The following is a 12187-nucleotide window of genomic DNA, read 5'->3' on the forward strand; positions in this document are numbered from 1 at the left end:
CAGAATGTCATCATAATACAAACTTGTGACTCTTTAAGATACATACAGAAAATGGGATATATGCTATGTAACTCTACTTTTTTTTGGAAGCTAGTCTAGGCCAAAATCAATTAAAATTAACTCATCTTTTTTAATCACACATTTTTTCAATCAAACTGAGGCATACACAGTAGAAGGAAGTATAAAAAGACATGCCTGACCACTGTGGGAAAGAGTTGGATAATTTCCTCAAATATTAACTACACATTTACAACACAACCCAGTAACTCTACTCTTAGATAGGTACACAAGAGAGATGAAGCACTGATACACAAAAATTTGTATGTCAATGTTTATGGCATCATTCTTTAAAAATATTATTATTGCGTATGTATGATGTGTGTGCGTGGGGGTGGGTGGGTGGAGGTGCATGCCAAAGTATGATTATGAAGGTTAGAGCTGGTTCTCTCCTTCCCCCTTTACATGGAGAGTGGGAGGAAGAGGAGGACTATGAGTAGGAGGAGAGTAGGACCAAATAATAACAAAAGCAACAAACATACTGGGTTTGGAAAAGCAAGACCCTCCAGTCGGCAGTCTTGAGTTTAAACACATTCGGCTTCTTCTCGTAGTCGGTGGCCTTGGATGCCAGGGCATGGTGCACACTCACTGCATTTTTCAAGTCTTCTTCTGACAAAGCCTTCTCTGGCTTATATTCATCCTGCAGATGGATATGAAGAAAAGAAGCACAAGAGTTTGACCACTGTTTGAGCATTCTGAATCTGAAACTAAAGGAACAACATACTTTAGAAAATCCATGGGAAAAGCAAAATGTGGTATGCAAACTCTTGATAATTTTGGAAATGTAACTATCCAATTTTTGAACAACATGCAGCAAGACAATGAATGTACATAAAGGCATTTTTTATAAAGCTCTCTCTCTCTCTCTCTCTCTCTCTCTCTCTCTCTCTCACTCTCTCTCTCTCTCACACACACACACACACACACACAGGCAGCCTGCTGAGGAAGGCCAAATAGATATCCACATTATGGAAAGTTGCAACATGGCCAGGTCCCCTAGGTAGCATAGACTGGCTTCAGGAAGAAATGGACAAGTCCAGAAGCTTGCAGCTACTATCAACAGACCTGCACTGGTGGTGGGAACAATGTTTCTTAGTCCTTTACCTGAACACATTACATTTTCCTCAGGCTATCTTTTTGAGGTAGTTCATATTATCAATATGAAAATGAGCAATGGAATAAAGCAATTTCCCTAGCTCTTCTGATGAGAAAATAAAGAAAGGTCAACTTAAGATAAATCTTGATTCCATTTTTCTAAATAGGTATAAAGTACATAAGAAGGTGTCGTGCACATACAATTTTATTTTTAACAACAATTGCATAATTCAGAATTTTCAAAGGTTCCTTTGTATGACTACCCTCCAAACATGACAGCCAAAACAAAAACTTCACTAGTAGAATAATAATCAGAATTAAAAATAGGTTTGTCAATTTATTTCTAGTATTTGCTGGGTTCATTGGAATAAATAAAGGTTAAAAACCAATGTAAAATGCTAGTTCTCTGCTATATACAGGACAAGCTGTGACAGTACATATTTCTGGATGTTTAATAAGCTTATGATTCTCCTATAAAGAAAATACACACACACACACACACACACACACACACACACACACACACACACACACACACACAATCACTTTCTAATTCATAGTGAACATATGAAAGAGAAGATGTTAGTATTCTCATTACAGGATTTCTTCCCGCCCCAAGTTTTTAGAAAAGCAATTAGTACTTCCCCCATACTGCCCTGTTTTTCACCAATACCATCCAACACTCAAATAATTCAAATATATTAAATAGGTATAAAGTACATAAGAAGGTACTTATTCAAAATGAATAAAAATAGACAAACTGAATATTGATCTTTAATGATCCCTGTCAAGCTCAGAGGCAAAGGTTTTTCCTTCAGTCATGAAGTAAACACCAGTAACTATATATAGAGTCCCCCATTCACAATATTAAATGCCAGCTTTCAGAAAGGGTTTCCAACAAGTCTTGGTTTACTAAAGCTCAGGGGTTACAGTTTGCTGCTGAGAGTCTTGTGGCAAGGTAAGATGAACAAAAGATAACGAAAAGAGAATATTAAAAGTAAACCCAACACACTAAACCTTATGTTCTAGTATGAGTTCCATCAGCCCACATAACTATAATATAGTTATGCTGGGAGGTCTCTTTTGCATGTCTTAGTGACTCGACATTCTAAAATTATGTGACTCTCCTCACATAATTTTGAGCAGTAGTTTCAAGTTCAGGTAGCCTGTGCACAATATCCCCTCTAGCCTCAGGATTTATGCTGAAACAGAATCCTGCATGCAACCCCCTTTCTCAACATGGCCTCTTTGTTTCTAGGCAGGAAACAGACAAAAGGAGAAATAAAGGAGGAAGAGAAATTATGGGCCCTGAAATTATCTCTGAGACTTATCTGTCCTTCCTTTTTCTGCATGTCTGCCCAACACACCTGGGCTGGCCTGCTGAGAGGTTAGTTCAAGACATGCTTCTGGGCTCCATGACTTGGGCTTTACTCTCAAGTCTTCTGAGTTTCTTTGTTTTTATGTGTAATTTCTTAAGATAATTACTACCTTTATTTTTCATTTTCTCCTTCTGTGGTCTTTTAAGATCTACCATATAGTTCTGACTCATTAAACAGATAGTACAGCCTTAATCTTACACTAATTCCCCTGCCTCTGCCTCCCTAGTACTGGGATTAGAATTGTGTCGTATCACACTCAGACACATTTTTCTTTAATTAAGGAAGAATTTAAAATTATAACTTTTTTTGAGTATGAGTTACACAGTATAACACAGTTTGGAAATAAATTGTGTCTTTCACTGACCTCTAGGTAGTTTATAGTTTTGCTTTTGTACATGTTCATTGATTACTTATCATTATATATTTTTTAATATTATTGGCTTATGATCAGAAATAGTGAGCCATAAAGTCTATTTTCTATCCAAAGTTATCAAGGGTATCTATGTAGCCAACTACATGTTGATTTTTGCCTATACTCCTTGAAAAGGCCCATTATTTATGAAACATACAAACTTTTCTAATCAAGCACCCTGATTGCTCTCTTCCTTTCATGACCTGCTTTCTTACTGTCCATTCCCTTAGAGAACTCTCCCTCTGTTTCCAATAGTTTTCATTGTTACAAGTCAGTCTCTCTACAGTTTAGTGCATTTAGGTTTTAAGTATTTTCTTAAAACTATGTGTTACCTATTGTTTTTAAGTATTCTATCAACTTTTTATTAAGGCACGTAAGGTGAAAATTTCAAAAGATATCTTCCACATAAATTTTGTACTTTTTTTTTTTACTCCTCATACATATGGACAAGACTTTTGAAAATTTTAATTCTTTATATACAATTTCATATCAACTGCACTTTTCCCATTCTCCCCACACTCCACTCTCCCTTAGATGCACTCTTCCTCCTCTATTTCCATGGGGAAATAAAGAGAGAGCAGGCCTCCCAGGGACATCAACCAACTATATCATAACAAGTTACTATAAGACTAGGAACAAACCCTCAGACCAAGACTGGATGAGGTGACCTAGTATAAGTATTCCAAGTAGAGACAAAAGAGTCAGAGATACTCCCCACTCCTGCTGCTAGGGGTCCCACAAAAACACCAAGGTAGGCAACCATATCAGTGCTTATCCCAATTGCCATCAGAGATGTATAGTCCAGCAAATGACAGAAGCAGGTGCAGCGACCTACAGCCAAACACTAGGTGAGGTCAGGGGAACCCTGAAGAAAAGAAGGAGGAAGGATTCTAGTAGCCAAAGGGATTGAGAACACCACAAGAACACAGCCCACAGAATCAACTACACAGGGGATCACAGAGACTCAAGTGACAATCATGAACCCTATATGGGTCTGAGTTAGGTCAACAAGACTTTTAAATCATTTTATCTCACCTTTCTTGTTATCACTAATTCCAAATTTGGCTGGAATACTTTAGCATGCCTTATTATGAAATCTTACTGAACTATAATTATTATGAATTTTTTTTCAAGAAACCTTATTTGCCCTTACATGTTACTGCTGTCTCTCCTTGTCTTGGATTCAGTTGTGTCTATGGTTCATTGTTTACTTGCTTTATTTCTTTGTTCTATCTTGATATCTCTATTCTTAGCCCTTTGCTCTTTTGAATATTTTCTTAATGTGGGTCATATACTCTAGGTCTTCTCAAATATATTTCAGGATATTTTTGACAGGTATAAAAGTGGATAAAAAATTCCTACCTGCAATCCTTCCTATTCATTTTCTTTACAGTATGCAGGCACTATTCTTTTTCATCCAGTTTTCAATATAACAGAGTGCAATGACATTCTGATTCTATATGTTGTATATAATGTATGTGTGTGTGCATGTGTATATAAGTACACTAGGCTGGATACACAGGCTGGAGATCAAGGCTGGTGTTTTCCTCAATCACTTGCTACCTTATTCTTTGAAGGTAGAGTCTATCACTGAGCTTGAAGTTCACCAATTCAGCTAGGCTTGGTCAGTAAACCCCAGGAGTCCAAGTGTCCATGATTTCCTAAGGTGTCATCGTGTCATGCTTTGTTGTTGTTGTTGTTATTTGTCTCCTTCCACACCCTGATGATCTGAGCTCACCTCCTCATGCTCTTCTATTCTCATTTATACTTTTTCTTTTATTTTCTATTAAGAATCTCATAGATGTCTCTCCTTATGAATGACATTCAATAAAATTTGCTTGGATGCACTTTAACTTTTCATCTAACCAGCCCTAAAAAAAGTTACATCTTAGGGACTGTCCTTTATGTGATGATTGAAATGTCTGGGAAACTATCAATGCAGGTAAACAACCTAACTGCACACAATGGTTGCACCAGGGACTTAAGATTTCCTGACTCGGAAGTACTTAGTGAGAACTGACAGTCCTTGTACATTCCCACGGTAATCTCTTCATTTTATCCTGCCAAAAGGACACAGCGCCCTTAATTGACTGGGGTTCAGAACATGGGTATTTAGATTTAGAGCTTATGTATTCAAATGCCTGGTTCTCATATTTCACGTCTTCCCGACTTTAGATGGGTTAGACTCATTAACTGTTAGTTTTTTCTCTCATGAATTAGTGAAAATACTTTTGCTGATAGAATAAACCTTTAGTTTGCTCTTTACATTATCATCCTGACACTGTCCCATTCCCTTTTGGATGCTTTAAGTACCTCTTGAGATGTCACAACTGGTTTTACATCAATGCTCACCTATATCATGACATCTAACAAAATTGCTGTGAATTAATGAGCAAAGCTGGCTGTTCACTATTAATAATCAATGACATCAGCACTCGAAACCATTATAACTACTCTTGGTGCATATTCTCTCTGCTAATATTTTCATTTAGAACTAAGTGAAAAGCATGGAATTCTTAGACTGCTGTAAAACTGCAATGACTGTCAAAAGGCAACATTTACCATGGATCTTACAAGGAAAAGCTGTAAGTACTTGTCATCTTTTGTTCTCTTTCCATATAGTTTGTTTCTAACCTAATGCAGTTGTTTAACTCCCAAGTCTTAATGCTCATATCATTAAAAAGCTAGAAACCAATTCCAGCTTCAGCACTTAGATGTAGAGCCATTTGGAAGTGACTGGATTAGGTGACCAGGGTGGCGTTCTATGACTCCTAAGAGGAACAGAATCATAGAGAAACATCTGTTCCTACCATGGAATTGATGAAGTTTAGAGGGCCCTTGTCAGAGCCTGTACCTCTAAAACTATAAGCCCAAACAAATCTCTTTTCTTTGCAAATAAGCTTGCCTCAAGTAATTACTATAATACTCCAAACCTGGCTAGTCAGACTTTGGAGAACAATGTTTTAGAAGAGAAGTTATCTCAAGGCAGGCTGAGGCACTCTAAATCACATGCCACTTCATAGTGGGAAAAAAGCTCCCCACAGGGCAGAAATGGAAGGTGGCATCTGCTTATCAGGATGAAAGTAAAGTTAGGGGTTTTAAGTCTATTGGCGTCTACTTTTCTAGATAATAGTAAAACAATGTTGTCATTATCTTAAACTCAAAATATTAACAATAAGATATGTTTGGATAACTCAAATTACTGCAAGAAAAGTGAAGCACCAAGCTCCCCAACCCCAGTCCCCAGTGCCAGAAATTCTGGGTAGTGTGCAATACTCAGGTTGACAAGGAGAGTGAAAAGAGGTGACTTTTTCCAACAGAATCCATCCTGGTAGCTTTACTGTTCCCTGCTTAAGCTGGGACATGGTATTCAAATGAGGAGGTTGGGAAGGAAGGAAGGAATAAGGCACGAGTTATTGTAATCAAACAATTTCAAACTCAAGACTGTTTGCTGTGGAAACTAAATGTAAAACAGAGAAAATGATAAATCCAATCAAGACATTTTCTCTTAGGAAAGAAAATGCTCCATGACATCCAATTGCGACCCATTTTCTCTAACAATCAAGATTTCTCTTAACAATTTTTACCTTTACAATAAAGGTAAAAATGATGTCCCCAAACATGCTACTCTCCCATGTTCCCTGCAATCTGCACTGCTTTGACTGGTATGACTCATTAAAGCACTCCGCCATCCTAATAAGCAGTGAGAGTGTGATTTCACAAAATTCTTATCTTACATTCATTTAAAGCATGAACTAAAGAGTCCTTCCCCTTACAATGTTTGTTAATGAAAGCTTTTGTGAAGCCAAATCACAAATTATTGCATCAAGCTGAACTAATTCTATTATCAGGTACTGTAAAGTACAATCTGGAAAGCAACAAAACTCATCAACATCAATGAAAAGTATGCTCAGATCCCCCCACACACATTTATTTATTTATTTATTTATTTATTTATTTATTTATTTATTTATTTATTTATTTGAGACAGGGTTTCTCTGTATTGTTTTGGAGCCTATCCTGGAACTTGCTCTGTAGACCAGGCTGACTCGAACTCACAGAGATCTGTCTTCCTCTACTGGGATTAAAGGCATGAGCCACCAATGCCCGGCCAGATTCCCTTTTTATTAAAGTATTATTTACTTAATTCCTTATTAAATAGTTACAATTGATATATGGAATTAAAAAAACTGGCAAATTAAAAAAAAAACTGGCAAGTGGAAAGACTCTTGATGACCACTGAGAAAAATGAAAGGAGAATTGAGAACCCCCCCATTTAATATTATGAGAAATATTAGTACTAATGCAGGTATGATTACAACATGACTGAAGTGTCTGCTGCTGTTCCTCCCTCAGAGCACTTGATACATTATCATGTCTGGTCAGCTCTGTGCTATAGTAAGAGAGAAATGCTTGGTTTCAAAATTAACTAACATACTAGCAGCTCAATGCACAATGGGTCTTAAGTTGTCTATTAATGCTTGATTCTCAAATTGTAATAAATATTTGCCACAACTATTTGTAATAGCCAGAACCAGGAAGCATCCTAGATGCCTCTCAACTAAAGAATGGGTAGAGAAAATGTGGTACATTTACACAATGGAGTACTACTCAGCAGAAAAAAAAATGGAATCTTGAAATTCCCAGGCAAATGGATGGAACTAGAAGAAACCATTCTGAGTGAGGTAACTCAATCACAAAAAGACAAACATGGTATGTACTCACTCATATGTGGATTTTAGGCATAGAGCAAAGGATCACCAGCCTACAATCCTCACTGCCAGAGAAGCTAGTAAATAAAGAGTACTGTAAGAGAGACATACATGGTCCCCTGGGGAAGGGGAAAGGGACAAGATCTCCTGAGCAAATTGGGAGCATGGAGAGGGGGAAGGGAGCTAGGAGAATGAGAAGGGGAGAAGAGGAGGGGTGAGGAGGACATGAGGGAGTAGAAAGGTTGAGTCAGGGGGAAGAATAGAAGAAAACAAGAAAGGATATACCATGATAGAGGGAGACATTTTAGGTTTACAGAGCAATCAGGCACTAGGGAAATCTCTGGAGATCTACAAAGATGACACCAGCTAACAATCTAAGCAACAGAGGAGAGGCTATCTTAAACGGCCTCCCCTGATAATGAGATTGATGACTGACTTATATGCCATTCTAGCCTTCATCCAGCAGCTGGTGGAAGTAGAAGCAGACACCCACAACTAATCACTGAACTGAACTGGAATCCAGTTGCAGAGAAGAAAGAGTGATGAGCAAAGGGGTCCAGACCAGGCTGGTGAAACCCACAGAAACAGCTGATCTGAACAAGGGGAAGCTCTTGGTCCCCAGACTGATAGCTGAGAAACCACCATGGGACTGATCCATACACCAGTGAGGAGACCTCGAAATCTATGCAGCCTCCTGTAGTAGATCAGTACTTATCCATAGCATATCCATGGACTTCAGGAGTCCATTCCACATACAGGGATACTCCCTGAGCCAAGACACATGGGGGTGGGCCTAGGCCCTATCCCAAAGGAAATGACAGACTCTGATGACCCCCCCTATGGAAGGCCTCACCCTCCTTGGGGAGAAGAAAGGATATGGGATAGGTAGGGTTTTAGTTGGGGGGGTAGGGGAAGGAGGGGAGGGAGAGACAACTGGGATTGACATGTAAAACAATCTTGTTTCTAATTCAAATAAAAAAAATCTGAAAAAAAATATATTTGCCACAATCTGATAATTATCTTTCTTAAAATGTAATATTTTCAGTTATTTCTCTGAAATTATCCAGTTTCACCCTTTTTATTTTTAACACAGCAAGAGAAAGTATGACTGTCTATGAATCTGGGCAGGAGGAATAGTAGCAAGTCAACTGAAAACATGTTTTGATCTAAATTAAGTAGACATAGGAAAGTCATTCACGAACTTAAAGCGTAAAGAAGATTGAATCTCATTTAACCTAATTCTTCATACATAACATTTTTTTATACACAATGTTACAGTAGAAAAACAACGTATGTTTTGAGAAAAAGGAAAACTGAGAGAATAAGCTAAGGAAAGCAAAAAGATACAAAGTTTTCCTATGTGTTTGTTTAATTGTGCATATATAGTGTCTATTTTCTACATGACAATAATGTGGTGATCCAGGCCTCAGAAAGACGTCATTATCTGTTGGCACTGATACCTCCTTAGTCTATTGACAGGGGCACTAAAACACACACAGTGCGACTTGAAGTGCTGGATTCCAGTAAGACCTTAGACGTCAGTGAGGAACAGGAAAATTTCCAGGATAAAACTTGACAAGTGAGTCAGATTTAATGAGTATGAAGTTATTTGGAAAGAGAGTGAGAAAAACTGCCTTTGGTAATAGATTATTGGATACTCTGACCAATATCTGGGGAAACAGACAATCAAACAAACAAAATCAAAACACTAATAAGTCTTAAAATGTTTTTAAGTGAAACTAAAATTTCTCACTATTTACTTTTCTAATCAGTACAAGGTCAGGATGGTGGAAGACCATTTCTGTTTTCACTCAGTACCAGACTTAACCAACAAGCTGTTTGACATGATTGGGGCGGAAAAGGGATGGGGAGGGGGAAAGGGAGGGAAGGAAAAAGGAAGAGGGAGAAGGGAAGAGGAAGAGAGAGAGGTAGGAAGGAGAGAGGAAGAAAAGTTTAGAGCACACAAGCACACACTGAAGAGCTCCAGGTTGGAAAATGCTGCAACAGTGAAGGATTTGAGTTTAAATCACCATGACTCATACACATAGTTGAAAAGGAGAACAGAACTGGATTCCCAGAAGTTGTCCTCTGACCTCCACATACGCTCCATGGTATAGGTACATGCACACACTGCAAAATAAATAAAAGTGTGTGTGTGTGTGTGTGTGTGTGTGTGTGTGTGTGTGTGTGTGTGTGTGCATGTGTGTGTGCATGTGCGCACACATGTGTGCATGTGTATTTTAAGGTCTACTCGTATTATTATTACACTGTTGTCAGGGCTGATCATTGCTCCCAGCACTTGGAGTCCAAATCCCATAGAGCAAGCCAGTAAGTAATTCACCATGTTCCCTTCTATATCCCTTACAGGATTGGTAAAGGTGTAGTAATATTTACTGAAAGTAAGGAAGGGATAGAGGAAGTGATATAGGGAAAGCAAAGTAAATAGAGGAAAAGGAAGGAAAAAAGGGAAAGGAAGAAGGCAGATGAAGGCACATGTGAAGCAAGGGGGAAGGGAAGCTATCTCACTTGCACAAAGGAACAAGGCATCATGAAAGTACCAGGACTTACCATCTATTTGTCTGGGGGGAAAGGCCCACAAGCCACTGCCTGAAACAGGCTAGCTTCTGCTGGCTGGGTATCAAACTGGAACTGGGTTCTCAGCAGACTAAATGTTTAAACCTTAAAGACCAAGAGTTCTTCTAATTATGCACTATCTCATTAAGAATTTATACTTTTTAAAAACTGTGATTATACTCTGTATCACTCACACAGTGGATGACACAAATCTATCGGACTGGCTCATTTACCTAAATTAGGATGCATGCAAACTGTTATCACAGTCTCTGGGAATGAACACTAGGCTTCAAAAAGTATCAGCCATTGTAGACAGAAAAGGATTGAAAGTGGGTGTACAGCCTTTTCAAAGCATGAAAGGTCACAAAGTCACCACTTTCACAAAAGGAAATAAGCACTCTGAGTGTACAGGATTAGTGAAGAACCATGGGAGACCTGGCTGGGACCAGCCTACCCTGGCACTGTGGAGTTCAGTGCATGCTCCCTGGGAATCTTCTGGGACATCTGGGCTCTTCGGTGTCTTCTTCCTGCCTGGCCAGGATCACTCCTGATTCTAACTATACTTTAAATATGTATAAAAAACAGCCCTTTGCAAAGGAACTTTTATAAAGCCCTAGACACAGCTGCAACAGAATTCTCTTCCAGTTGCACAAAGAATGAAGAAAGATTTGGCATGAAGCACAGAGAGCTTCCAGACCATTGCCAGACCATGACTGGTTCCCAGACTCCAGGATAGTTTTCAATGTGATGTATTTGTATGAGCTTCAATTCTCGTGTTGTATCCCATATTTTCTACCCTGGAAAATTCCAGAAATTATAATCCATTATCCATCCAAATAATTCCATATGGCTGTACCACTGAGCTATGACCACAGTCCTTATCTTATCTGTATATCTTGTTACCTCTTGGTTTTCATAAGATGATTTTTAGAGTTCACTAAGTACTCACTGTCCAGTATTGGTCTTTTCACCTCCACCATCAGTTCAAGCCCTGTGAGTAGACAGTATGCTCATTTTCTGCCTAGTCTCCAGTATGACACTTTGTGGATGATTTTGACATCACTATTTGGGTTCGCTGTAGATTAAGGTTTTGCATGAAAGTTTGAGGCCACTGGAAGGGGACTAGAAAGAAAAGCTAATGGCGGAGAAAAAACTGTGTATAGGGTGGAAACATTCAACAAGACCTCTGTCAAAAGAAAATCAGGACAGATGAGAACTTATTCTACTCTAGAGAGAAATCAAAGACAGGAAAGATGCAGAGATTCAGTAGAAATGAGACGGACATTGGGGATCTGTCATTTGCAAAAGTCACAGGGAGGGAGCAACAGAAGAGAGTATATGAAGTTGTCAGTATACTCCCTGCCCATGTCCTCAACTTTTCTCTAATCTGTTATCTACCACCCATCACTCTACCAAAAGTTTTTCATCAATAATTTTCTAGTTGCTGAATGCATGTGACACAGTCTAATTCCTGTTTCTGACATCTCTGGATGTCTATGGCACCACTTGGTCTTAGCTTTCAGTTCTTAGTTCTCAGGCCACTTCATGTTCCTTTACAACATTTCCTCCCATACATATGGTATGTCTGTGTACCCCTGGTTCCTATCTTCTCAATCTATAAAAACTGGAGTGACATTATCCATTCCTATGCTTTGTATTGTCAACAATTTACTGATGACTGTGTAGACTATATTTCTAGGCAATCCCTCACTTCCAGATCTGAATATACATAATTCCTATTGGACCAAGCCACTTACTATTCCATTGAATTTTGAATTTACTACCTTAGTTCAAACTTTCCCACTAACTTTCCTACTAACATACCCTAGTTCAAACTAGTCTGCATATATGGACGAATCTGCTTCTAAGACAGTTTTCCCACTGTGGCCAGGCTGATCTTTCTAATCCAGAATTCTGCCACTGTCCATGTCAAACAGTCCTCATTGGCTCCACATTGC

At 38.6% G+C, this 12187-nt stretch overlaps 1 protein-coding gene across 12 annotated transcripts in view; it reads right to left on the minus strand.

The window, feature by feature from the left end:
* The window catches only part of Psd3 (pleckstrin and Sec7 domain containing 3), a 520985-nt gene that overhangs the window by 44913 nt on the left and 463885 nt on the right, over nucleotides 1-12187 (minus strand). For all 12 annotated transcript variants that reach the window (XM_027388898.2, XM_027388908.2, XM_035451484.1 and 9 more), the window contains one exon: nucleotides 540-697. In XM_027388898.2, coding sequence (XP_027244699.1) covers nucleotides 540-697 — 158 coding nt within the window. The remainder of the gene's footprint in view (nucleotides 1-539; nucleotides 698-12187) is intronic.

The sequence above is a fragment of the Cricetulus griseus genome (genome assembly GCF_003668045.3).
Source record: "Cricetulus griseus strain 17A/GY chromosome 1 unlocalized genomic scaffold, alternate assembly CriGri-PICRH-1.0 chr1_0, whole genome shotgun sequence".
Taxonomy (NCBI): domain Eukaryota; kingdom Metazoa; phylum Chordata; class Mammalia; order Rodentia; family Cricetidae; genus Cricetulus; species Cricetulus griseus.